The 25,981-nt window shown below is 40.1% G+C and overlaps 1 protein-coding gene across 3 annotated transcripts in view; it reads left to right on the top strand.

The window, feature by feature from the left end:
- LOC131693311 (uncharacterized) overlaps positions 1-25,981 on the top strand; it is a 903,090-nt gene that overhangs the window by 637,448 nt on the left and 239,661 nt on the right. For 2 of the 3 annotated variants that reach the window (XM_058981027.1, XM_058981026.1), the window contains exons 6-9: positions 33-576; positions 865-888; positions 13,025-13,891; positions 14,380-15,231. In XM_058981027.1, coding sequence (XP_058837010.1) covers positions 33-576; positions 865-888; positions 13,025-13,891; positions 14,380-15,231 — 2,287 coding nt within the window. The remainder of the gene's footprint in view (positions 1-32; positions 577-864; positions 889-13,024; positions 13,892-14,379; positions 15,232-25,981) is intronic. The other variant, XM_058981028.1, reaches the window with a different exon arrangement.

Below are 25,981 nucleotides of genomic sequence, written 5' to 3'. Positions count from 1 at the left end.
AGTGTTGCCTGCTGATTTGGTTTTTGTTATAGACTACTCTAACGATGGCGTCGAAGATGACGAAGAGGATGTAAGTGAAGATCAATCCTCTTCCTTGGCACTGAGCTACAAATCATCCACTTCCTACATCAACCAAATGAAGGGCAGGTCCCTGTTTGGAATGACCGGATCGGGCAACACTTTAACAACGCATAGTGCCCTAAAACCGCAGCGTTCGCTAACCCCGGAGCGTTTGTACGACAACGATGACTACGGAAGTATGCGAAACTTGAAAAAGCAACGATCGTTAACTCCGGAAAAACGCTCCCGAACACCGGACGATCGAAGCAAAGGTCGGAAAGGGGAAACGAACAGTTCGCAGTCGTCGCTTGTCTCTCGACAAAGTTCCGGATCGAGAAGCAGCACCCTGGAAAAGCGTTACGAAGAGGGCTACCTTCGTAGTTCTAGCAGGAGTTCGTCTAGTTCTAGCTACAGCGGAGACGAGCCCCATTCTAGTTCCCACCGAAGAAGTCAAGTTCGTGGTGTGAGTGTGAGACAGGGAAACGTGACTGGCGACTACAAAATCCGAAGGTCTAGGTGAGTTCTGCCGGGGGGTCGTTTCTGTAACATCTAGATGCTTTAGTGATTGCTTGCTAACTCGCTATCATACACATAACGCATACCATTAGAACTCATTGTGCATTACTTTCACGCATTTCGTGTCGCATCCTCACATTCTCACAAGCATTGTTGTATGCCGAAATCAGTTCGATAACTATGCGGCCACCGAGAAACTTATTGCTGTACTTGTCCAGCTGAGTTTCGGCATAGCCTATCACCTCTATAATGGAAACAAAGTCAAACACAGCTAATTCTCTCTTTCAGCAACCAATATTTTGCAGACTGTGTGTAAGTGACCAATAAACAGCCGAGCTGAATAACCTAAATGCGGCACAGGCATGATGCTCCACCTACACAAGTAGCATATCCACATCTAGCGGAATGCGAACCTAAACACTAGCAAATTACACCTTGCATGGCATTTGACAATCCACCAGCTTTATACACATCTGTTTGGGTGCAATAGATCTTTCCCGTGAAAATGTTTCCTATTCTTAAGTTGGACCTTATCACGTTGAGTCACTTTTATCAATTGTTTGATTCTAATACAAAGTCTATTTTATCGATTGTGCTCGTTCCGAGACTACTCATACCTTGTATACTCAAATCGTATACAACTGTGCATAACGTAAAGCTAATTTTATGCACTACTTGGACTTGGCATTGCGATGTTTTCATTATTTTTCTAACCATTGAAGGTCGGATGATTGTTCTCTGGACCCTTTCTTTACGACCCTATACAGGGGTTAATAAAACGTATTGGATCGTAAAAAAGTATTCGTTATGCATTTGAAATTTTAGTGATATAATGACATACCTAAGAAATCCGTAAAACAAATTTGCAAAAAAGAATGATTATAAAGGAGTAAGGCCATGTCAAGCGATCCTCGAATTTTTCGCAAAATCACCGATTTTCATGAGATATATTTTATTGTACAGGGATTACGGTGAACAGCTTTTGGTATAAATATTTCGTTAAAACTCCTTTTTTTTCTTTAAGCTATTAACCCTTAAACTTTATTGCATGATAAAATTGTAAATTTCATATCTTAAAAACTACTGAAGACAATTGAATGAATTTTTGTACACATATGGAATGATATTTACACTATTTTATAAAAATATTTCTACGTTATAATTGTCTGAATAACGGTACTTTGCATCTATTTAAAAATTTCAATTGTGTTTTTTCTTGTGTTCTTCATGCTAAAAAACTTCAAAAATCACATCAAATTACGCGTCAATCTTTCACCTTCAATAATCTGTATTGATAATTTATCATTTTTGTTCCTATCGAGAGTTATGGATGATTTTATAACAGTGCGCTCTTTGAACGCACGGCTCACTTTGATGCAACCCGCGAGAACTTACATATTGGCAACGCCGCACGTCTCAACGTCAGAATGCGCATCGCTTTGGAAGAGCGTATCTCTTGTTCAAAATTGCTATCTCTGATATAAGAGCAAAAAGGCAGGCTTTTCTATACGGATTATTAAAGGTGAATTTCTCGAACCGGCGCACTCGGATATTGACAGCCGCTGTGTCAACTTGAGCAGTGGGCACGTTTGAATCTGCATGGACACGACGTTTTTTGCAAATTGACATATTTCACCACTTTTTATCGTCAGTTGGTTCTGTCTAGGTGGTAGCACGGTATATTTGCTCGAAAAAAACATCAATGTGGGTCGACCAAACGAATGTTGTATTTCGTTAAAAAGTAGCGATAGTTTTGAAATAAAGATCGATGATGATTCACTGAAATTTAATGAAGTAAATAATATCTTACTAGAACTTTGACAACCACCAATTAACAGAATTATCAGAATCAATAGGGATAAAGAAAAAATGCCTATATCAATGCGATTGGAAAACAGATTTAAAGTAAACTTTTTTCACAAGACACATCGTTGTATATAAGTAAGATCACTCAGTGAGCATAAAAACGAGAAGTAAAACGATGTTGCCATAAGATGTTCCATGTTCCTGTATGATGTTGTAGACTAATATTGCATTTGGATAAAACATAGATGTACTAATAGCGTTTTCGTTTTTACCTGCTGCTACACCGGTGTAGTGCAAAAAAAGAGATAGACTGATTACACCCAAGTTTGAATGAGTGTAGCACTACACCGGTGTTGTGCACTGTCAACAACGAAAATGCCATAACAAAAGTGTCTTTGAAGATGGCAATGACATAAGCGTATTACATAATTTAAGTTTCAGTTATTTGCGATACAGTTTAATTTCTAATAACGTTAAATTGTAAAGTATTCATTAAACAACTATTGTATTTGTTGTGAAGCCCCAAAAAATCTAAAAGTATCTCGAAATATCCGGAAAACATTCACCTTTGATAATCCGTATAGAAAAGTTTATTCTTCTTCACCAATCTAGAGATGTGGTTTCATTTAGTCATGCGATGCGCACTTCCAACGCGATAGGCATTCTGACGTTGAGACATGCGGCGTTGCCAATATGTAAGTTCTCGCGGGTTGCATTAAAGTGAGCCGTGCGTTCAAAGAGCGCATTGTTACAAAATCATCCATAACTCTCGATAGGAACAAAAATGATAAATTATCAATACAGATTGTTGAAGGTGAAAGATTGACGCGTAATTTGATGTGATTTTTGAAGTTTTTTAGCGTGAAGAACACAGGAAAAAACACAATTTAAATTATTAAATAGATGCAAAGTACCGTTATTCAGACAATTATGCAGTAGAAATATTTTTATGAGATAGTGTAAATATCATTCCATAAGTGTACAAAAAATCATTCAATTATCTTCAGTAGTTTTTAAGATATGAAATTTACAATTTTATCATGCAATAAAGTTTAAGGGTTAATAACTTAAAGAAAAACCTGTTTTAATCCACCTATAGGTGCAATTGTGCCTTTCTCATTTCTCCAAACTATGATTTAATAGCTGGTTCGTACAATATAACTTTATGGAAATGTCTTTCATTCTTATTACACTTGGTAAGTATATATAAAAGCACCTTTTTGCATTCATCGCGGTATCGGTTTGAATCGGAGTTTTCTATGTGATCGACCTCCACAACCCGTAACTCCGGTGCTGGAAGTCGGATGGAGATGGAATTTAATATCAGTTTCTGGGGACGCAACACCTTTCATTTGAGACTAAGTTGATCAAATCTAGCCATTTTCGAGAAACCAATATAACCGTTATTCTGACTTTGGATGCTTCCGGATCCGTCGATGGTGGCCAGTGTGGCCAAAGAGACTTTGAATGACTGTTGGGGACCTAGATCTACAAATTCAACAGTTTTGTTTACATTTTGGAAAAAAATCACCTTTTTACATTCATCGCAGAATTCGTTAGAATCGGGATTTGCTGCGTGATCGTACGTATCACCTTGTAATTCAGGAACCAGAACTCGGATCCACACAAAATTCAACAGCAGCTGATGGACCTTTCATTTAAAATTAAGTTTGTCAAAATCGGTTCAGAAAATTCCGAGAAACCGATTTGGAAAAATCAACAAATTTTGTTTTGTAACCATACTGTTCAACTCGTAATTCGGAACAAGATGTCGGTTGAAAATGAAATTCAATAGCAACCTATGGGAATATTATACCTTTCATTTGAATCTTAGTTTGTAAAAATCGGTTCAGCCATCTCCGAGTAACCGATGTGGACATTTTGTTAACAAATCCGCACATACACACATACATACACATACACACATACATACATACACACATACATACATACACACAGATATTTTGCGATCTCGGCGAACTGAGTCGAATGTTATATGAGACTCGGCCCTCCGGGCCTCGGTTAAAAAGTCGGTTTTTGGAGCAATTGCATAACCTTTCTATATAAGAAAGGCAAAAGAATAATATTTAATTAGCTTAATAAGCATGAGTTCAATGTTATCTTCATGTGATTATAATTTGCAAAGGTTGGTGGAATGCGTTTGAACGTGTAGGGAATGGGGGTTTAGTAGAGTGGGTGTGGAGGATGCGTCAGAAATCCTTCATCTTATTTCGGTATACGGGGTGGATGAAGGAAATCTGGGCGTGAGGGTGATCCAAGAAGAGGGGAGTGATGAAGGAGGGAGGTGTAAGGGCAAGGTGGGGAGGGGGGGAAGGGGCGGCTACGCAATACTCAACTGCATATTTTGCCTTCCATTTGAGACTTGGTTTGAGAAAATCGGTTCAGTCATCACCGATGAACCGATGTGACTTTAATTGTAGAATATGCCCGGAATTCCGGACTTCCGGAATCGTCGATAGTGGACAATATATTCAAAGAATGTTTGATTGGCAATCAGTGATCTAGATCTACGATTAGAAGTAATTTGGTGACCATTTCAATAGTTTTTAGCCTCTGAGGTATTACGATTGTACCGATTTATATGGGAAATTCCAGTGCATCCTTACTAACACCCCTGTAACTCCGGAAGCAAGAGTCAGAACCGTATGAAATTCAGCAGCAGTCAATGGCATTACTGTATCTTTCATTTGAAATTAAGTTCGTTAAAATCGGTAGAGAATTCGTTGTGGAATGGGTGTGATATTAGCTTAGGAACTTGGCGGGTTCCCCGAGGGCGTCATGAACCGTCATAGGTGGCCAATGTGGTCAAAGCTGCTTTGATTGATCATTAGTGATCCAGACCCGCAAACTAGAGTAATGTTACATCAATTTTAATATGTTTTACATCATTTGAACATTATGGTGGTACCAGTTTATATGGGAATTTGCTGTGTGACCGCACTCTTCAACCCGTAACTCCGGAACAAGAAGTCGGATCAACTAAAAATTCAATAGCAGCTTATGGGAGCGTTATACCTTTCAGATGAAACTAAGTTTGCGAAAATCGGTTCAGCCATCTCTGAGAAAATTGTGTGAGTTTAAATGACACACACACATACACACACATACACACACACACACACATACATACACACACAGACATTTGCCGATCTCGACGAACTGAATCGAATGGTGTATGATACTCGGTCCTCCGGGCCTCGGTTAAAAAGTCGATTTTTACAGTGATTGCATAGCCTTTCTTTATATGAGAAAGGCAAAAAAGGAGTTTTAACGAAATATTTATACCAAAAGCGGTTCACCGTAATCCCTGTACAATAAAATATATCTCAAGAAAATAGGCTTTACTCAAAGGGTATTTTTAGCATTTTCTTCAATTCGCGATTATTTTGATAACTGCAGTATATTGTCCTCCTTTTCTTCCATCGGCAGCAAGCAGATGTTGGTGATCGGCCGTACGATGACCCCCCGGCTAGTGCGCAGTGAAAGCCACAAATGTTGCATTAGCATCTTACCTTTGAGGACAATCGGAAATAATAACCCCAATGGGTCGAACAGTTGGATCGATCGTTTCGTTGGTTCATGCTTGTGTTGGCGAATCTCGCAGTCGAAGCGAAGGATATCAAACTCAGGCTCCCAGAAATTCCTAATGGTTACAGGTTTCGGTTGATGTTGTTCGATGAAAAAATATAATGAAGCTATTTCCGTTGTTAACGTTTCAGCCTACTCTTTCTTCGGCCTAGTTCTATAGCGCATAACACTTACTAGGTCCGAATTGGTCCAGTTCCCCCTATGTTTAAACCTTAACCCTTTCATGTCCAACTTTTTTCTAGTGCATGTAGAGTTTCAAAACTATTTTTCCTTGACAACGGTGGGGTCAAGAAATACGAAAAGCCTATTTTCTTAAAGATAGGTGCTTCCATGGCAGTGCTAGAAGCTGGACAATATTTACCTTCTAATGCACAATACAATTCTCCTAGAATAAATAAAATAGTCCAATTACGTGGAAAACGTAGCCAACGACAGTCTAAATAGATAAGTTTTATCAGTTTTCAATAATATTGCACCATAACGAAGATATATAAAAAAAAATAATTTTCCGTCGCCAACCGTAGACTGTCGCTGGCAGCACTGCTCCATCGGAATCCAACCAGACTAATTGCAATAACTTCAGTTCTATAGCTGATCCTTGTAACTGTTAATACTCAAATTAAAGGCAATAATCACATTGATGAGCCTTACTTGATTTTGTGAGCAAATCTCGCCACAATCAAAAGTTATAGCTGTTTAAAAACGTTGTTGTCCACAAACAACATGGGCATGAATGGGTTAAAACTTCATAACGATTTTTCTATAAAATAATTTTTATTTGATATTTTGCGCATTTGATATACGCACACTGAGATCTCACATTTTCATACTATCACCCGCCCCTTAAGCCCAAACGGCACAGTACCAACGCAGCTGGATAGGTCTACAGTCGTGATTCACTGGTTGGACAGTTTTTAACTAGGTGGCTTTTTAGTTAGACCTCCGCTAGTTGGACCATTGTCCAGCTAAAAAGCATCTGACTGTCAACATTTGATGTCAAAATTACCATGACAATCAATCTGACAGTAATTAAAGATGTGAACAGATGCATTTATATTACTAACGTCTCCTTTGGAGAGTTTTTAACATCTGTCACTCGGTCCAACTAGCGAATCAAATTCGGTAGTTGGACAGAGGGTGTGGCCCAACCAGCGAATCACGACTGTGTATGGGTCATTCCACGCGAAGTGATCAAGGCACGTGTAATCGACCTTCACGGATTTGAACCAAATTTGGAGGAATTGTTCATCTAGGGCTAATATATAAACACCCAAATTTTTGTGTCATTCGAACCACCCCTCGGGTCATGGGAGCATCCCCCGTTTTGACAAATTGCCAAAACCCTTGATTTTCTTTTGATCATATACCTGGTTCTATTTACTCTAGATGGCTTTTGAAGAAAATTATTCAAGTAGTCTAGAAAAAAAATTAATTTTTGGCGGCAGTGTTGCCAACTATGCGATTTTTTCAGTTAAACATTAAAAATTAATTTTTCTCTCAATACATATATTTTAATTTTGAAAATTCTAATGCCATCGTATTCCTCAGACATTTTTACATTTGTTTATTTGTTTATTTGTTGTACCGTCACCAACAGACCCCTTGGCCCCAATGGTGGTTACTTAAACTAATTACATTTCAGAATACGAATTATTTTAGTTTTTATCGAATTCCTTGTCAGGTTGAAGTCAAACGCCGTCGCCACACTGTTAAACACACGCTGGAGTCCGGTAACAGCGCTCTGGCGCCCATAGTTAGTTCTCCTGACTGGGACTCGCAGAAGAGAGTTATTGCGCAGAGCTCGAACGCGAGCTTGAAGATCGAGGCGTCCGAGGATTGTAGGGCAATCCACCCTGGCAGACAATAAGTCCGAGACGAACAGGGCTCGAGAACAGTCCCTCCGGATGCTTAGAGTATCGAGCTGTATTAACTGACAACGGTTTTCGTAGCTCGGCAGCTGAAATCTGTTTTGCCAAGGAAGATGTCGGAGTGCAAAGCGTATGAACCGGCGTTGGACGGCCTCGATTCTGTCGACACCGTTCTGGTAGTAAGGGTTCCAAACAGCAGAACAATATTCCACTGTTGAGCGAACCAGCGCACAATAGAGAGACTTTAAACAGTATACGTCCTTAAAGTTTTTCGCTATTCGGAAGATGAACCCAAGCTGTCTTGAAGCCTTATCCACAATGGATGATGTATGTGGTTTGAACGTTAGTGCCGAATCCATGATGACTCCGAGATCCTTGACGTTGGAGTGTCTTGGAATACTCGAGTCGAAGAGATGGTAGTTAAACTGAATCGAATGGCGTTTCCGCGTGAACGTAACGATTGAGCATTTGCTCGGGTTTAAAACCATTCTGTTTAGATCACACCACGTACTAAAGCTGTCCAGTTCCCTCTGAAGAAGCTCGGCATCGGTTTTATCCCGTATTTGTTGAAAAATTTTCATGTCGTCGGCAAAAGAAAGGCGGGGTCTTTGTAATTTGATGTTGACGTCATTAAAGTAGAGGAGGAATATCACTGGACCGAGATGGCTTCCTTGTGGGATGCCGGATGTAGCGAAGAATGGTGTAGATAGACAGTCCTTAATGCTGATTTGGAGTTGCCTTCCATCGAGGTAGGAACGAAACCAGCGCAGAAGTTGTCCATGAATACCGAGTTTGTCCAGCTTCGCTATTGCGATATCATGGTTGATTTTGTCGAAAGCCGCAGATAGATCCATGTAAATAGCATCGGTTTGCAATCCGTCAGCGAATCCATCCATTGCATATGTTGTGAACGAGAGCAGGTTAGTCGTTGTCGATCGTTTAGGCATAAATCCGTGTTGATCGTCTGCAATGTAGTGTTTGCAGTGAAAGAAAAGAGGGTCTAAGACAACCAGCTCGAATAGTTTTGATACTGCACTTAAACACGAGATTCCTCGATAATTGTCAATGTTCGATTTGATTCCTTTTTTGTGAACTGGAAACATGTGCGCTGCTTTCCAGCAGGAAGGGAATGTTCCAGTATTGAGTGATAGCACAAAGACTCGCCGAAGTGGTTCAAGAAGCCCGCTGATGCACTTTTTGACAAAAATCGAGGGAACGCCATCTGGGCCCGGGGAACTAGATGCTTTCAGCTTGGAATTTGCTGCAAGAATGGCAGCATTATCGACACAAATTCGGTTGATGGTTCGTCCTAGAGAAGGAGTTAGATTTGAAGCGGCAGCGACTTGTTGTGGGGAAAGGTTCTCGTCGGAAAAAACGCTTGAAAATTTGTCGGAAAACAATTGGCAAATTTCCTTAGTGTCGGTGCCTAAAACTCCATTTAATGACATACAAGATGGTAACCCGGATTCTTTTCGCTGCTCGTTCACATATTTCCAAAACGACTTGGGCTTGGATTTCAGTTGACGTTCGACGTTTCGCTCATATCTAAAAAAGGCACGTCTGCTTTGCTGTTTGTATTCGTGGTTGAGTTGAAAGTAGTGGTTTCGTAATGCAAGTGTCTTATGCTTCGAGAACTTTTTAAATGCGGCTCGTTTGGCAGTTTTTAATCGTCTAAGCACTGTTGATTGCCAGGGAGGGTGTTGATTTGTGCTGACTGTTCGTTTTGGCACATGACGGTCGATTAGGTAGTTAAGAATATTAGAAAACGTCATCGCTGCTTCGTTCGCGTCATCATTGGTAAGATTTTCGTCCCAGTTTATATCCAACAGCGTGCTAACGATGCTGTCGTAGTCAGCGTTTTTAAAATCGTAGACGATAGAGCTTGAGACGTCTTCAAAACTCACTCCTAGGTTACCAGCGAGTACAAGATGTAGTGGGGGATGATGGCGCACATGCTGGACTAAAGGTGTCGGAGCGGCGCAGCAGTACGGAGCATAGTCCCGGGCACTTACAAAGCAGAGGTCCAATGTACGTCCGTTCTCGTTGATGATATTATTAATTTGTCGAAGAGTTGCGCTACTGTAGTTGTCCAAGATACAACTGGCATTGTTGATAAGCACATACATACATACATAAGAAACACTTATCTCAATATAATTTAAGCGGATCCTGAGATACACCGTTTTGAAAGGAAAAAATCGCAATTTCCCATATAAAACAACACTAAAAAACCAACTTGAGTATTCTGAGTTCAAACATGATTTTTCGTGAAGTAGACGAGAAATAATGAAAAACTACGTTTTTGGTTTGCTTCTAGCAGATCAGGGTCGATTTTTATGACAGTTTGAAGATTTTCTCTATTTCAGCTTATAAAAATGGGAAATTGCGATTTATCCCTTGAAAACGGTGTATCTCATGATCCGCTTAAATTATATTGAGATTATAAGTGATTCTTACGTGAAAATGTCTGAGGAATACGATGGCATTAGAATTTTCAAAATTAAAATATATGTATTGAGAGTAAAATTAATTTTTAATATTTAACTGAAAAAAATCGCATGGTTGGCAGCACTGCCGCCAAAAATTGATTTTTTTCCAGACTCCTTGGATAATTTTCTTCAAAAGCCATCTAGCGGTTTGATTCTAGTCAATAGAACCGGAGATATGATCAAAAGAAAATCAAGAGTTTTGGCCATTTGTCAAAACGGGGGGTGCTCCTTTGACCCAAGGGGTGGTTCAATTGACATAAAAATTTGGGTTTTTATATATTGGCCCTAGATGAACCATTCCACCAAATTTGGTTCAAATCCGTGAAAGTCGATTTCAAGTTTGCATCTTTTTTGATCACTTCGCCTGGAATGACCCATACGGTTTAACTACAGACACTATATGCACAGACTAGCGAAGTGTCAAAAATTGCAGCCAAACGAACTGTCAATAAGTGCAGCTAAATGATCATGATGGTTTCGTGAGGGGAAGTATGGAGGGAAACCTACGCAAAGTTTATGTCAGTTTATATACATGGTGCCAGTATTACTGTATTTGTCTCCGCAAGTCAGATTTATCTAGAAAGGTACAGATTTTTAAAGTGTTTTTGGTACTGATTACAGATTTTTGAAAAGAAGTACAGAGTGGTAAAGATTTTTGTTATACGACAGCAAGGTAAAATAATTTAACACAGCGATGCATCCTAGTACATAGCAGGTAGACGTCTAGTTGGGCCGCTGACAGAGTGATGGCAAGAAGATGAAGTGGTGCTGGTACTGACTGAGCTTGAACTGAAGCTGACATTAAAATGTGATAAGCGAGAAATTTGCTTCCAGCAAAATCATCGCTACTTCCTCTTTCATAGTGAAAGTCAAGCGGATCTACTCGGATTGTCTAGGTATACTTTGACATGCTCCATTTGATTTGCTGCAAGCAGGTTTCTCGGATTCTAATGTATGGTAATGGTCAGCTTCTTCCCACCATTTTGTCAGCGGTATTAGGTTGCAAACAAAGTGGCGGCGAGAATTTGAGGTAGAGCTGATATTGACATTACCCAATCAAACTCATCCAGAATTCTGACTGGTTTCTTGCGGAATTCCAGATGAAATAAAACAACCGAATCAGAGTCAGAATGTCTGGTTTGGTTCCCTCAAATGAAAAATTAGTATAAGAAAAATGATTTTTTTTTAAACAACTTTGTTATTGTTTGGGTACAGAATCCGGTACAGATTTTTCTAGAGAAGAGTACAGATAGTAAAGATGTTTCAACTCTCGGTACAGATTCAATTGTGGCAACACTGGACCCAATTGTACATCCAATATATTTATAAGGATGGCATACGCTGATGATGATCCAGTCAATGCTCAATCACCTGCAAAGAATGGCGCTCATGGCGTTGATTGGTGCATTCACGATAACTCCAAATGCGGCTCTTGAGTATCTTCTTAATAATTAATCTCCATATATATGCCTTAAGCAGGAAGCACTATCATGTGCATGCAAACTCGATGTTACTGATCTTTGGAACAGAAACCATGTTGCTACACCACTGTGATCACAAATGATTACATGGGGTGAGGAAATTCTTGCTCCCAACGACATTACACTCACAAATAGTTTCCCTTTTAGGACATTCCATGGGAAGATTCCCTCTAAGGAGGAGTGGTTGTTTGGTTATATAGAGCGACAACAACAAGCGCAAGAGGCCTGTTATACTGACGGCTCTTAATGTCTACTGTCGTGAAATGTGACTGGTGCAGTCTCACTCGCTAGGTAGATACTGTACCGTATTTCGAGCGGAAAGCTTTGCGATTGTTTGCGGAGTACAAACGGATCTTCAAAATAGTTTATTTGGTTAACGGACATTCCGTTATTACTGATAATGTATGGGCCGACGATTTGGCTAGAGCAGACGCAGAGATTGACTTTGTGGGACCTTGGCTTGTCAACATCTACAAGTTTTATAAAGGAAAAGATCCGGCATTGGGCTTCAACAGAGCACTGCGACTGTTAGCACAATATACATACTTGTCATCAAATAAAAGCTTTTTTCGAAAAGCCGTGCCCTGTAATTTCGAAAAAAAACTACACTTTTCGAAACAGTGTATCGCAATTGCAGTTTAGATTTTTCGGCTGTCTTTGCATAGGCGAGACTATGTTTGGGCGACTAAGATTTAGTAGCGTACTAAAATTTACAATCATCACAGAGCTTTAGACTTTTTCGCAGGCGATTTGAACAACTTGTGAGTTTAATTTACTTACTATTTGTTTTATGCTGTTATTTTCCCCTCTCCAATTTTACTTCCTCCATCTCCGATCAGGGAAATGAAGTCCTCGTGCACTCAGCAAGGCCCAAATCTCCCACTAGATATGTATTTGAGCCAATATATTCTGATTCCTGATGCCAACAAAGAACAATTTCAGCATAAACAAACCCCGCGGTAACGGTACTTTCATAATATTCTTCCACTACATTAGATCAAACACGAATGCAGTAATCTAGATTCGCCAATTCTTCACTTTTACAGCGACACATGCAACCCGCAACCGAACGTAGTTTAGCCGTAGAATTCTGCACATCAGCTTGGGCTCAAAATATCTTCACCCGCACATACACCTTTCCCCGCTATACGCTTGTCACAAATGCACTAAGCACCCTTTCAATTTCTTCCCATAGATCCCTTCAGCTGTCGGAGCGTTCGCCGAACCGACAGCCAACCGGTCCGGTCACGCAACCCCACAAGGTGGTCGTACGCTTGGGGAACGTTCCGAAGGAGCGGCCCACCTACACGACAACGTCACGAAAAATTACCGGTAGTCAATTACTTTCGCAGGATTCGTTCCATTCCGCGTTTCCGATATCGCCGTCCAGTACCCTGGATAGGTTACGACGTGAAACGGCTTCGCATGCACTGGATGTGGATAAAAGCAAATCCTTCGATAACAACAATTACGGGTTGTACGAACATGACTTCGATAAGAGTAGATCGTTTGATGAAAATTACGGGATCAGCGGCGAGAAGCGAGCGTACGTCAACGCGGAAGGAAGATCGTACAGTCACGATCGAGTGTTCGGATCAACAGGGACTTCTTCGAGCAACGAGTACAGCCAGTCATCGACGTCGAGAAATCGAAGCCCGCAAACCTACGGTAGTCGGTTGTACGAACACGATCTGCAGTACGATATGAGCCGGAATGCTATGAGCCGATCACCGATCATTAACTACAGCCAAAGGAGAGTTCTGTCACGATCGCCGGTACCTGGAGCCAGTGAGCCTACGGTGGGACACTATCCAAAAGCTACCAATATGTATCTGCTGAGAAATCTAACTCCCGAGTCCGAGTATGACGATAGAATAGCGACGGAATTCGGCGGTGATCAACCGCCTTCGATTGTTCCGAAGAAGACTTCAGCCTCTGCCGCAGCCGCCTTCAAGGAAGCCGAATTGGTGAAAAAGTTCTTGCACGCTACCAAAAACAAACTATTGCAAAGAGAGTCGCGTAACGTTGTTGTACCTGGGGCAGGAACGCCATCTACTGGAAGGTATTGAACTGCTTAATTCCTTCTCCTAGCAAACTGAAATAATCCTATCAAGTAGTGATGACTGTACTTGCACCTTAACCAATGTTTGGTAATCACGTACACTTCCTAACAATACTAACCCGAATCTCTGCGACGCGCTGGAGAGGGTCCCAAACAAAGCCTAAGCGTAAAACTAACAAGACTACTAACAAGGAATTTGAAAAACCGTACGATAAGCATGATTTTAAAGTACAGAAGACGGTTGTTAAAAAAAATCGAAAACACTTATTAAAGATAATAACTAAAGCGATACTGTTAAACTAGACCTTATGGAACTGTTATAAAAAACCAATGAAGTGATTCCGAAGTGTTCTATGCTATTTTTCGATGCACTAAAATCTACAAGAGAAAAATCAAACATTCTAGTAACAAAACAAACAAAAACCTAGTAGCGAAATTGGACCACCATTTTATGAACATGTTTTCTCCCCCTTTTGTATCCATTTCAGTTGTACCGCGAGTTCCTGTGATTTTTGGCCACACTGTGGCGTTTCGTCATCGCTAACGGTCGAACAGAATCAGTTAACAAAATCGGGTAGTGAAAACTGTTTGAACAGAAAGAGTATCGCTGGTGACTTTGCTAGTGGTGCGGGTACGGGTGCAGGTGGTGAAGTGATAGTAATCGGTGATTTACGCCCGACCACGTTGGTTCCCGTTAAGGCTAATAGCTACGGTGGCGTTGGTCATCATCCCCTAAAGAAACAGAAAAATATCGAAATTAACGATGGAGATCTGCGGTCGGTGTTTGGTGTGGGTGGTCGTCGATATTTCTACCCAGGAGCGACGGCCCAATCGTCGGCAATTGTCAAAGCAAACTCGATCACATTTCTCGGTGAGCACGAGATGCCAATTACACGTGACCGTGTTTCGAAATCATCCTCCCATGGAGGAGGAACGTCCTCATCGTCCTCCTCAACGGCAACAACGACGACGACGACGACGATAGCAACGTTGGCCAAGCAGCACTCAGCAACGACGGCGGCGGCACCGTCTTCATCGTCGTCATCCTCGAAAAGCAATTATCAATCTCTATCCGATCAATTGATCCAAAGGGCAAGATCCAACCACTCGGTCTGCGCCGGTACGGGGGCGGGTGGGTGTGCCAGTGGGGGAGGAAGTAGCAACAGCAGTGTTAAAAGCAATAGTAGCAATTATAAAGTCAATCGTAGCCCTAGCAGCAGACGCCATCCTGCCAACAACAATCAGCGTCACGGTTCGAATTTTCAAGGAGGTGCAGCGGCAGCGACGGTTGCTTCGGACAAGACTGGCTCCGGGAACGATGCACGTGACAGGAAAGCTAGGTAAGTCCTTTCAGCCTTGGATCGCATTCAATGTACAGTTTTTTTTTTGGGATTGCCTGCCATCACTAAACTAGCCTGTTATCGAGTACCGGGGCCCATAATGGAATTAGCTTCCATTTGTGCGAGGACTGCGAGATTGGCTGTGCGGTGGGTGGTTCGCTTTATCCGCACAAGTGCAGGATGACTGGTCCGATGGAAAGATTTTGTCGGAAATCTTTCTTGCTTGCTTCTAATGCTGGTTTTGTCATTATAATGAAAGAGTGGTGGGTACCATTATTGAAAAATAAGTGGTTTCCATATTTTTACTGTTCCATATTTAAAAAAAAAAATTTTTGCTGACCAGTCGAATTCCTCCACGGTATGCACACGACACTCTACGCGAAATAGAACAACAGCAGATTCCATTGTTTTAACTTGGATGTTTATTTTCCTCCGGGATAAACTCTGTGGGAAAGCGGAAAATTACCGGAACGGATTGTATTGAACAGAACTTCCTGCGGAAAAGTGCCTTCTATTTCACTCGGGCTTGGTCGATAGCATGCAAATCAGAATGTACGGTATTGCTTGAGTGACAATGAGCGGAAAACAATGTTGAATGGCCATTGGCTTTAATTCTACCAACGCATTCGCGGAGTGTTGGGATCGATAAATTTAATTTAATTTTGAAAGTACGCTGTTTGGCGGAGGTTCTCATTCAAATGACCAAAAAGTAAGCAAAATTTAGATTGTTGTGGGCAAATGAAAGAACATAGAAAGAAACAGTTTTAGTAGGGGGTCCCGGTGCTATTAAGACAGTGGGGGTAATTCGGACCCCCTCGATTTTTCAGAAAATAGCAAGACTTTCTGACTATCGTACATATTCGTGAAACCGCTTTTCTGAAATACCTATTTTGAGAGCTGAATGTAATTATTTGTTCTTTGTAGAAAGGAGACACAACGTGTCTCGTTTTTTGCCATTCTCAAAACAAAAATCATTATAATGGAAAACCGTGATTAAACCAACAAATAAACACACCATTGCACACGCCACAGCAAAGAAAATACAGCTGTGACTTACCAGATTAAGTTTTTGTAAAGCAATTTTTTTGTTTCTTGTAAGCAGCGTAATTAGGGGTTAGCCCACTACCCGGGTTTTGATTGCCCGGCGGACCCTTCTTTTCAGGGCGGCCTAGATGCCTATACCGGAATTTCGGATATTCATAACAACAAAAAAGTAAACAAACAAATAAACTAAATTTACCAACTTTTATTTGCTGCGTCCACTCTCCCTGCACTGCTCTACACGCTGATAATTAATCGGCTGCTGCTGGCGACGAGCGGTATCTTCCGACCGGCCGGGTCAACAACGGCCGCGTTCTCCTTCGGTCGTATCTTCGTTGGCTGCTCCGGCAACGGTTCTTCTCTTTTAGCTAGGGAGGTGAGCTTGGCTCCTTTGTTGGAACCTCCCTATCGACGATGGTGATAAATCACCGGATCGTCTACTCGCCGTAAACGATCCCGGAAGTCGCCGCAGTGCACTTCCCAGGGGGAACCTTTGTCCACCCTGCTTCGTTCTCCTTGGCTTTTAGCTATAGAGGAGAGCTAGGCTCGTTTGGCTTATCCTCTATAGCGAGAACGGTCGGTGTTTGGTTCCTTGGGTTTTAGCCGGGGACGCGATAATGCTCCTTAACTGTTAGCTGTCCCACTTCGGCGAACCAACACCACTTACACGAGTACCCGAACCACGGGATGGCACTTTCCGACGGGGATTTTCACCGTCGCACACGCGCACTATACCAATTATGGTGGCGGGAAACTGTCCCGAAAACAAACAAAACTGATCGGGTGTCTGATCGATGCCGTGGTCCGTCACTATCTGTCTTGGCGATGGCCGCCTTCCGCACTCGATCATAACAAACAGCCGTGTCGCACAGCTGTCAAGCAGCATAACCAGTGCACACGGAGAGCGATAGCCTACATAAGCCCTATTTTATTAATACACAAACATAAAACATAATTTTCTACACCTATCTGTACGCACAGAACCGTTCACAAACGCGAAACTATACAAAAAAAATTACAAACTAAATGTGAACGGTATCGAACAGCGGTGAGCATAACATTACGTAAACAATACACTCTACGGAGTGTATACGCAAAAAAAGGTATATTCCCTCCCAGTGCTAAATTGTTACCCTGACTGGTTACATTTTTAAGGAGTGTGTCTTATAAATATTTCATATGTAAATATTATTCCATTTTAAAAAATTAAAGAAAAATGACGGTCTTTATTGCCCCGTAGGGAGGTCCGAATTACCCATACATTGTAAAAGGATGAAAAAACGTAGAGGTTTGCAAATCGTCGCCCAGCGCTGCCCTTGAGTGATGCAAATTAACCTTTGATGGCACCAAAATGTAGCTGAGGTTTCCAACTAAAAATTAGAACCTTGGACCGGCAAATTTTTTCACATCTATCCACCTAAAAGGGAGATTTGTTTAAGTAGGTCCGAAAAGCCCCGGGCTCCCCTATTCAAATAGCTTATATTTTCGTCATCATTTTAAATTTTTTTCAAGGCGAAAAAACAAAATGGTGCACGTTGTGACGTTCTGTCTAAGATTAGGTGCGCATGGATTACCAAAATTGCGTACAGCCTGCCAGGACCGGCGTCGTACTTTTTACCCAAATGGGTAGTAAGATAAGTATAGAGTGGACGGTCTATTACTAGGAATTTGTTGCATTTTCGCAATACAAAAGCCTGCATTACACTCACATAAAATCGCTTGCGGCATCGCATCGTGGATTTCAAACACGCGCATTGTGTGTCCGGCACATATGCACGGCAGATTTCAAATTTTAAATTGGTTCCAAAGTTCTGGGTGGGTAATTACCCACTCGGTTATTTTCAAGTGGATAGTACTACCTATACTACCCACGTTATCCGCCAACCCTGCATCCCACTGTCACAGGATCGATCTAAACACAAAACTAATAATAAGGCTCTTAAGTAAACTAAAGTGATTGGAGGAATGACCTAAGCACGAGTAAAAAAACTTTAAATTTGACATTATGAGCTTGAGCCCAAGCTTGTGCGACGACCCCTGGCTGCTACTCCGTTGACGATCTGGACTGGCTGAAGTTGCACAGGGAATAAGTAGATAATTAGGCTTGGGGGTAGCGAAACATCTTTCAATGTGCAACTCCTGGTAATCCTAAAGGGTTATTGATCAATAACGGACAAGCTTTCGGACCCCGAAAGTAGTACAGGTGTCTGCATTTTTTCTATGTGTGCGTCAACTGTCACTTTTTTGGAGCAAACTACAAGAAATGAAGGACAAAACAAAAGCACGTGGTCCCATACTTCATTCTGATTGGTTAGCGATGTAATCATTTGCGCTTTTGCGATCCCGGACGCCATACTTATTTTCACCACGTGCTTACAAGCTTCGTTTCGATTGGTCAGTTTGTTGATTATGTGCTTCGCGGTCCTGGGGCACCATGATTAATTTCACTAGCAACAAACCAACACACTCAAACATGACGAATGTAAACACCTATACTATAATGCATCTCGAACTGAAATGAGTGGCGGTCACGCTTATCACTCAACTACCGGCGCCGTTTTCAAATTTGACATTATGGTACGATCTCGATTTTTAGCCCTTTTTCCACTTTAAGGCTTCACTAAAGATAGTTAATAGGTAAAAAGGTTTTCCTTTCAAGAGGTCAAAAGTCTTGAACCGTTTTCAAATGAGATTGTACGCAGTTTTGAAAAATCAAGTTTTGAGAAAACCGCGTTTGAAGTTTTGAGAACAATTTCGATGAATTATTCGTGGTAGAATGTCAATATTTTGAAACAATTACATGGAATTATGGGTTTTGAACGCTGATTACGAATCTGCTGTTAGATTTTCGAAATTCAAAATGCCCGATCCATTATGGCGAACCCCCACTAAAAAAAGCCAAGTTATTGGTATTTCAGCTAAAATCGACAAAAAAAGGTTTTGTGTGTTATAAACACACATTTTAGTTAATAGATACAAAAAAAATTAAAAATGCGACTTTAACAATTTTGTCCAAAATTTTTCGTTCTTCACCGTTCTCTGTGGTTGTTTGGTAACTCACGATTAGTCTGCGATGCCAGGTCTGTATAACAGTCCTTCCTCCAGCTCAAATTGTTCCTGTACTCGCGTAGCTGGACACCCTGCGTTTGGCAGCTTGCAGTCGTTGATTATTAGAGGTCTGGGCGAAATGGGCTGCTTCAGACCTAACAGCAACTCCAAGCGAATTCATAGTGTTCGGCAATGACGAGCTTTCGAATCAAATGAATGAAATGAATGAAATGAATGAAATGAATGAAATGAATGAAATGAATGAAATGAATGAAATGAATGAAATGAATGAAATGAATGAAATGAATGAAATGAATGAAATGAATGAAATGAATGAAATGAATGAAATGAATGAAATGAATGAAATGAATGAAATGAATGAAATGAATGAAATGAATGAAATGAATGAAATGAATGAAATGAATGAAATGAATGAAATGAATGAAATGAATGAAATGAATGAAATGAATGAAATGAATGAAATGAATGAAATGAATGAAATGAATGAAATGAATGAAATGAATGAAATGAATGAAATGAATGAAATGAATGAAATGAATGAAATGAATGAAATGAATGAAATGAATGAAATGAATGAAATGAATGAAATGAATGAAATGAATGAAATGAATGAAATGAATGAAATGAATGAAATGAATGAAATGAATGAAATGAATGAAATGAATGAAATGAATGAAATGAATGAAATGAATGAAATGAATGAAATGAATGAAATGAATGAAATGAATGAAATGAATGAAATGAATGAAATGAATGAAATGAATGAAATGAATGAAATGAATGAAATGAATGAAATGAATGAAATGAATGAAATGAATGAAATGAATGAAATGAATGAAATGAATGAAATGAATGAAATGAATGAAATGAATGAAATGAATGAAATGAATGAAATGAATGAAATGAATGAAATGAATGAAATGAATGAAATGAATGAAATGAATGAAATGAATGAAATGAATGAAATGAATGAAATGAATGAAATGAATGAAATGAATGAAATGAATGAAATGAATGAAATGAATGAAATGAATGAAATGAATGAAATGAATGAAATGAATGAAATGAATGAAATGAATGAAATGAATGAAATGAATGAAATGAATGAAATGAATGAAATGAATGAAATGAATGAAATGAATGAAATGAATGAAATGAATGAAATGAATGAAATGAATGAAATGAATGAAATGAATGAAATGAATGAAATGAATGAAATGAATGAAATGAATGAAATGAATGAAATGAATGAAATGAATGAAATGAATGAAATGAATGAAATGAATGAAATGAATGAAATGAATGAAATGAATGAAATGAATGAAATGAATGAAATGAATGAAATGAATGAAATGAATGAAATGAATGAAATGAATGAAATGAATGAAATGAATGAAATGAATGAAATGAATGAAATGAATGAAATGAATGAAATGAATGAAATGAATGAAATGAATGAAATGAATGAAATGAATGAAATGAATGAAATGAATGAAATGAATGAAATGAATGAAATGAATGAAATGAATGAAATGAATGAAATGAATGAAATGAATGAAATGAATGAAATGAATGAAATGAATGAAATGAATGAAATGAATGAAATGAATGAAATGAATGAAATGAATGAAATGAATGAAATGAATGAAATGAATGAAATGAATGAAATGAATGAAATGAATGAAATGAATGAAATGAATGAAATGAATGAAATGAATGAAATGAATGAAATGAATGAAATGAATGAAATGAATGAAATGAATGAAATGAATGAAATGAATGAAATGAATGAAATGAATGAAATGAATGAAATGAATGAAATGAATGAAATGAATGAAATGAATGAAATGAATGAAATGAATGAAATGAATGAAATGAATGAAATGAATGAAATGAATGAAATGAATGAAATGAATGAAATGAATGAAATGAATGAAATGAATGAAATGAATGAAATGAATGAAATGAATGAAATGAATGAAATGAATGAAATGAATGAAATGAATGAAATGAATGAAATGAATGAAATGAATGAAATGAATGAAATGAATGAAATGAATGAAATGAATGAAATGAATGAAATGAATGAAATGAATGAAATGAATGAAATGAATGAAATGAATGAAATGAATGAAATGAATGAAATGAATGAAATGAATGAAATGAATGAAATGAATGAAATGAATGAAATGAATGAAATGAATGAAATGAATGAAATGAATGAAATGAATGAAATGAATGTGTTTTCGCACATCAACGTCTGTAGAGCTGTCGGATTTTATGACGAGGGAAAACTGTTCGGTTCACGGTGCAGTAAGAACTCGCGGTCACTTAGATAAATTCCGTGGGTTTATTCAGTAGAACTAGGCACTTATTATAAGCCCAAACTGTTCAGTATAAAACGTGGCACTATTCTGTATGTAATTCATTTTCTTCTATATTGTGACCTTGTAGTATGATAAGGTTTGTTACAAGTTATTAGGAGTAACTATTGATACTGATTAACTATGAATAATGACTGACTATGAATAATGACTGACTATGAATAATGACCGACTATGAATAATGACTGACTATGAATAATGACCGACTATGAATAATGACTGACTGTTCTGATTGCAATTTTTACTATATATAGGTTGCTACAATTATTAGATGAACACAACTGTTCTGTTCAGGAAGTGAGAATCTTCTAGAAAACTGACTGCAGTATGAGTGTTGAACGCAACAAACTCTTCCGTAACGCCTATAGTAGTTGGTTCATTATGCGATACCTAACTGTCCTGTACTACAGTGAAGTCTCACTTCCTCGAACTTATGCAACCCTAAAGCTGGCGCAAACATACCGCCCGCCTTGAAAGATGGATCTTTCAATAGATCCTGAGATGTACTATTCTATCCTACACTAAGATATGATATGCTGCTAATGAATTCATTTCTTATATGCTAATATTGTTGATTATGTTAGGTCTGCTGCTGTTTACTATCTTCGCCCTTCAATGTTGCTGCTTAATCAATTGCTGTGCTGTTATCATTTGACCAATGCGTTGCGTATTGTAGTGGTCCGTATGCTTTTGCGTTGCTTGATGATCAGTGGTGTACCATGGGCGTCGAGGACGGGAGACTTGAGTTCGACTCCGTCAACTGCTATGCAGCCGGCGTCGATAAAACAAGACCCGAACGACTCCGCTGGTCCCACCACTCACGAATTGTTGCTGTTGTTGTCGCCACCATGTTGTTGATGTTGGTTATGCCACTTGCCTTGCGATATGGTGCTTGTTGGTAATTTAGTCGATAGGAGTGTCCACCCCTAGCTGCTTCCTTCTGTTGACCACCTCTACCCCCGTAGTATCGATCCAAGTACTGAAGCAGTCGCGATGACGTAACTATGCCCTTTTGCCGTGGGTTGCGTATTTGTTGCCTTCTGTATCAGTGCCTGCATTGGAAAACGGATAAATTTCTGTTGCAATGGTAACTATTAAAATACTTAACTTTGGGTTAAGTTGGGATGGCAGTTCCAGTAACTTCAACCAGAACCGCGCCATCCCCACTTGCTTTGCTGCTGGCACCTCGAAGTCACTTCTAGTATGTGACTGTCTGCTGACGACTATGGTGTAGAAGATATGCTGATAAACGGCCTATGATCATCGATCGTGTATGGTGGAGGGGTAGGGTGGTGTTGCTTCGTTGCAGTTGATCTACCTTACGTGAAATATTAGTTGCTGATGTTGAGTTGATTCTACTCCTTGAGAATGCCTTTGGTAAAACTTCCGACGAATGGTCTGCGTAACCACATGAACTGCTACTTTCGGATTGCAATTTCGTCCATCTGAATGACTTGTAGATTGAACATTAGGTGAGTATCCTTGAAATTTCAGCGGTGTGCACCGCCGACTGGTTGTACTATGATGATTGCCTTGCGTTTTCGGTGGGATTCAGCAGGCCTTTGCTGCTGACTGGAGTGTATCTGCTGAATGTTGTTAGCTGCTGCGAGCCAACAGACTGCTAGCTTCATGACAAGAGTGTGCGCTGATTTGTTCCCGCTGTTGCGAAGAATTGTCTCCCAAAGATGGGCAGACAGACGAGCAATCTCTCCCGTGATCGTCCGGAAAGAGACTGTGCTTGCTACGTTACAAGCTCGAATGACCTACTGACGCGCACCGCAGTGAAGTCATTGCCATTCGGTTGAATGGACCTTAATGATGCCCCCGATTACCGCAGGGGTGCCTGACTGATTGTGAGCAGGCCTGGTTGTTGTCATGAAGCATTAACGAACGAAGACCGAATTCGTTTCTGAAGTTAAAGGGTCGCAACCCTTTTCCGGGTCACTCCAAAATCTGCTATCGACGTGACCTACAGTAGATCTGCAAGCACCTCAAACCATCATAGTAATGTTGACTCAGACAGATGTGGAGAGCGGTAACGAAATCAAAACGAAGTTCGAAGAGGGTTTGATTACAGGTGCAGTGATCTATATCCAACTTCGGCTGAACATATACCCGTGCAACTCACCTGGCCGGAGTAAAAACTGGTTACTTCTTTCCTCGCTTCCAATGAGTGGGTGGATAGTAAACAGGGCTCAGTTGCAGAATATGAAATTATTCAAACAGAATTCATTGATTTATTAAAAAGGGCAAAAACTCAAAGAAAAAACAAATGACCTCAAGCCAATATAAGATAATTAAACCATTGTTTGTATGCAATTCGCTTTTGCACTAAGCCTTGTAGGCTGTGTGCAGTAGTGTGTGATGCTTCTCTGCGCACCGAAGGCATCGGGAATCCTGTGGCAGCTTTGAGTCCGGTGATCGGACCCATAACAGTTGGCACACAGGCAGCTGTGTCGTACAAACTCAAGTTTCTTCATCGGTGTTAACTTCTTAAATTCGGTGCAACGAAACAGAAAATAACGTTCTTCGCAGTAGTAACATATCGGAAAAACTATTTTTGCAGCTTGTTGAGTTGAGGCATCCACCTTGGGTGCTGCCACTATCTTGAGAACGGTTTCCTCTGCTTGGCGTGTGTGATGTAATAGCTGTAGTAATATTTCCTCAAGTACCTCGTCGTGTACTGCACCGGGCCCACACGAAACGCCAGTCACAGCTACACTTTGTGCCCACCACTTCCTTACCAACGATGATGTTGCCTTTAGCCAAGCCATCTCCTGATTGTCGACCGGACTGCACATTTGGCGAGCCATAGCCAACAATTGTTTCGCCATTGTGCTTTGTGAAGCAACATTGTCTTTGTTTACGCTGCACTTGTCCATTGCGCACGAATAATGGAACCGGTTTAGCTGTCGTAAGGTCTTTCAAATGAATTTTACCCGCGCACTAGTAGTTAATCCGCGAATGAATCGGTTTTAATATAATCAACGTTTTGTGTGAACTTGCGGGAAACAGACGAGCGCGAAAGTAGTTTGATGAGTGAACCACAACCATGACGTTTAGTTTCGCTCGTGTCATATTGACATTACTAAGCGCGGCGGAGATGGATTCTGGATGACGTTCTGATACCAAGACGATTGTTGGTATTCGAAAGGTGGGCGCGTTTTATTTTACGCGTGTGAACAATTATTGAAGTAGATTCATTCAGGTACGTACTGCACAGTTATTTAGCATTTCTGACACTTGAACGATATAATAATGCGCAAAATGACGATGATTTTTAACTGTTGCGCACGGGCGGATATGTGTTGGCACATGTTTTCTGGTAGCTAGATTGTCGAATTCACTGTGCAGTACTGTTATGCACAAGAGAAGTTCTTTCGCCCGTTCTGTATAAGTAGTTTGGCACACACACATTGTGACACGAATTGTCACACTACCTGGCTTCTTTTCACCAGTCGATTATGATTTGTCATGGGTCTGTTTCGTTTTTATTGGTGCAAATACACTTTACCACTAGCACATGGTGACGCGCATCGTCACATAACCTGGCTTCTTTTCGTCAGCCGGTTGTTTGTTGGTACGGCATTTTTCTGTCCTGTTTGGGACTGTGCAACTCACTTCACCGCGATACGACATTGTTCGATATTGTTCACTTTCGCGACCGAAAGAAACGGCTTGAAATCCGACAGTGGATAAATCCGGTTCGAAGGACCAAAATGTTTTCGCACATCAACGTCTGTAGAGCTGTCGGATTTTATGACGAGGGAAAACTGTTCGGTTCACGGTGCAGTAAGAACTCGCGGTCACTTAGATAAATTCCGTGGGTTTATTCAGTAGAACTAGGCACTTATTATAAGCCCAAACTGTTCAGTATAAAACGTGGCACTATTCTGTATGTAATTCATTTTCTTCTATATTGTGACCTTGTAGTATGATAAGGTTTGTTACAAGTTATTAGGAGTAACTATTGATACTGATTAACTATGAATAATGACTGACTATGAATAATGACTGACTATGAATAATGACCGACTATGAATAATGACTGACTATGAATAATGACCGACTATGAATAATGACTGACTGTTCTGATTGCAATTTTTACTATATATAGGTTGCTACAATTATTAGATGAACACAACTGTTCTGTTCAGGAAGTGAGAATCTTCTAGAAAACTGACTGCAGTATGAGTGTTGAACGCAACAAACTCTTCCGTAACGCCTATAGTAGTTGGTTCATTATGCGATACCTA

Source organism: Topomyia yanbarensis, chromosome 3 (assembly GCF_030247195.1).
Source record: "Topomyia yanbarensis strain Yona2022 chromosome 3, ASM3024719v1, whole genome shotgun sequence".
Classification (NCBI taxonomy): domain Eukaryota; kingdom Metazoa; phylum Arthropoda; class Insecta; order Diptera; family Culicidae; genus Topomyia; species Topomyia yanbarensis.
This window is presented reverse-complemented; position numbering and strand designations above follow the sequence as displayed.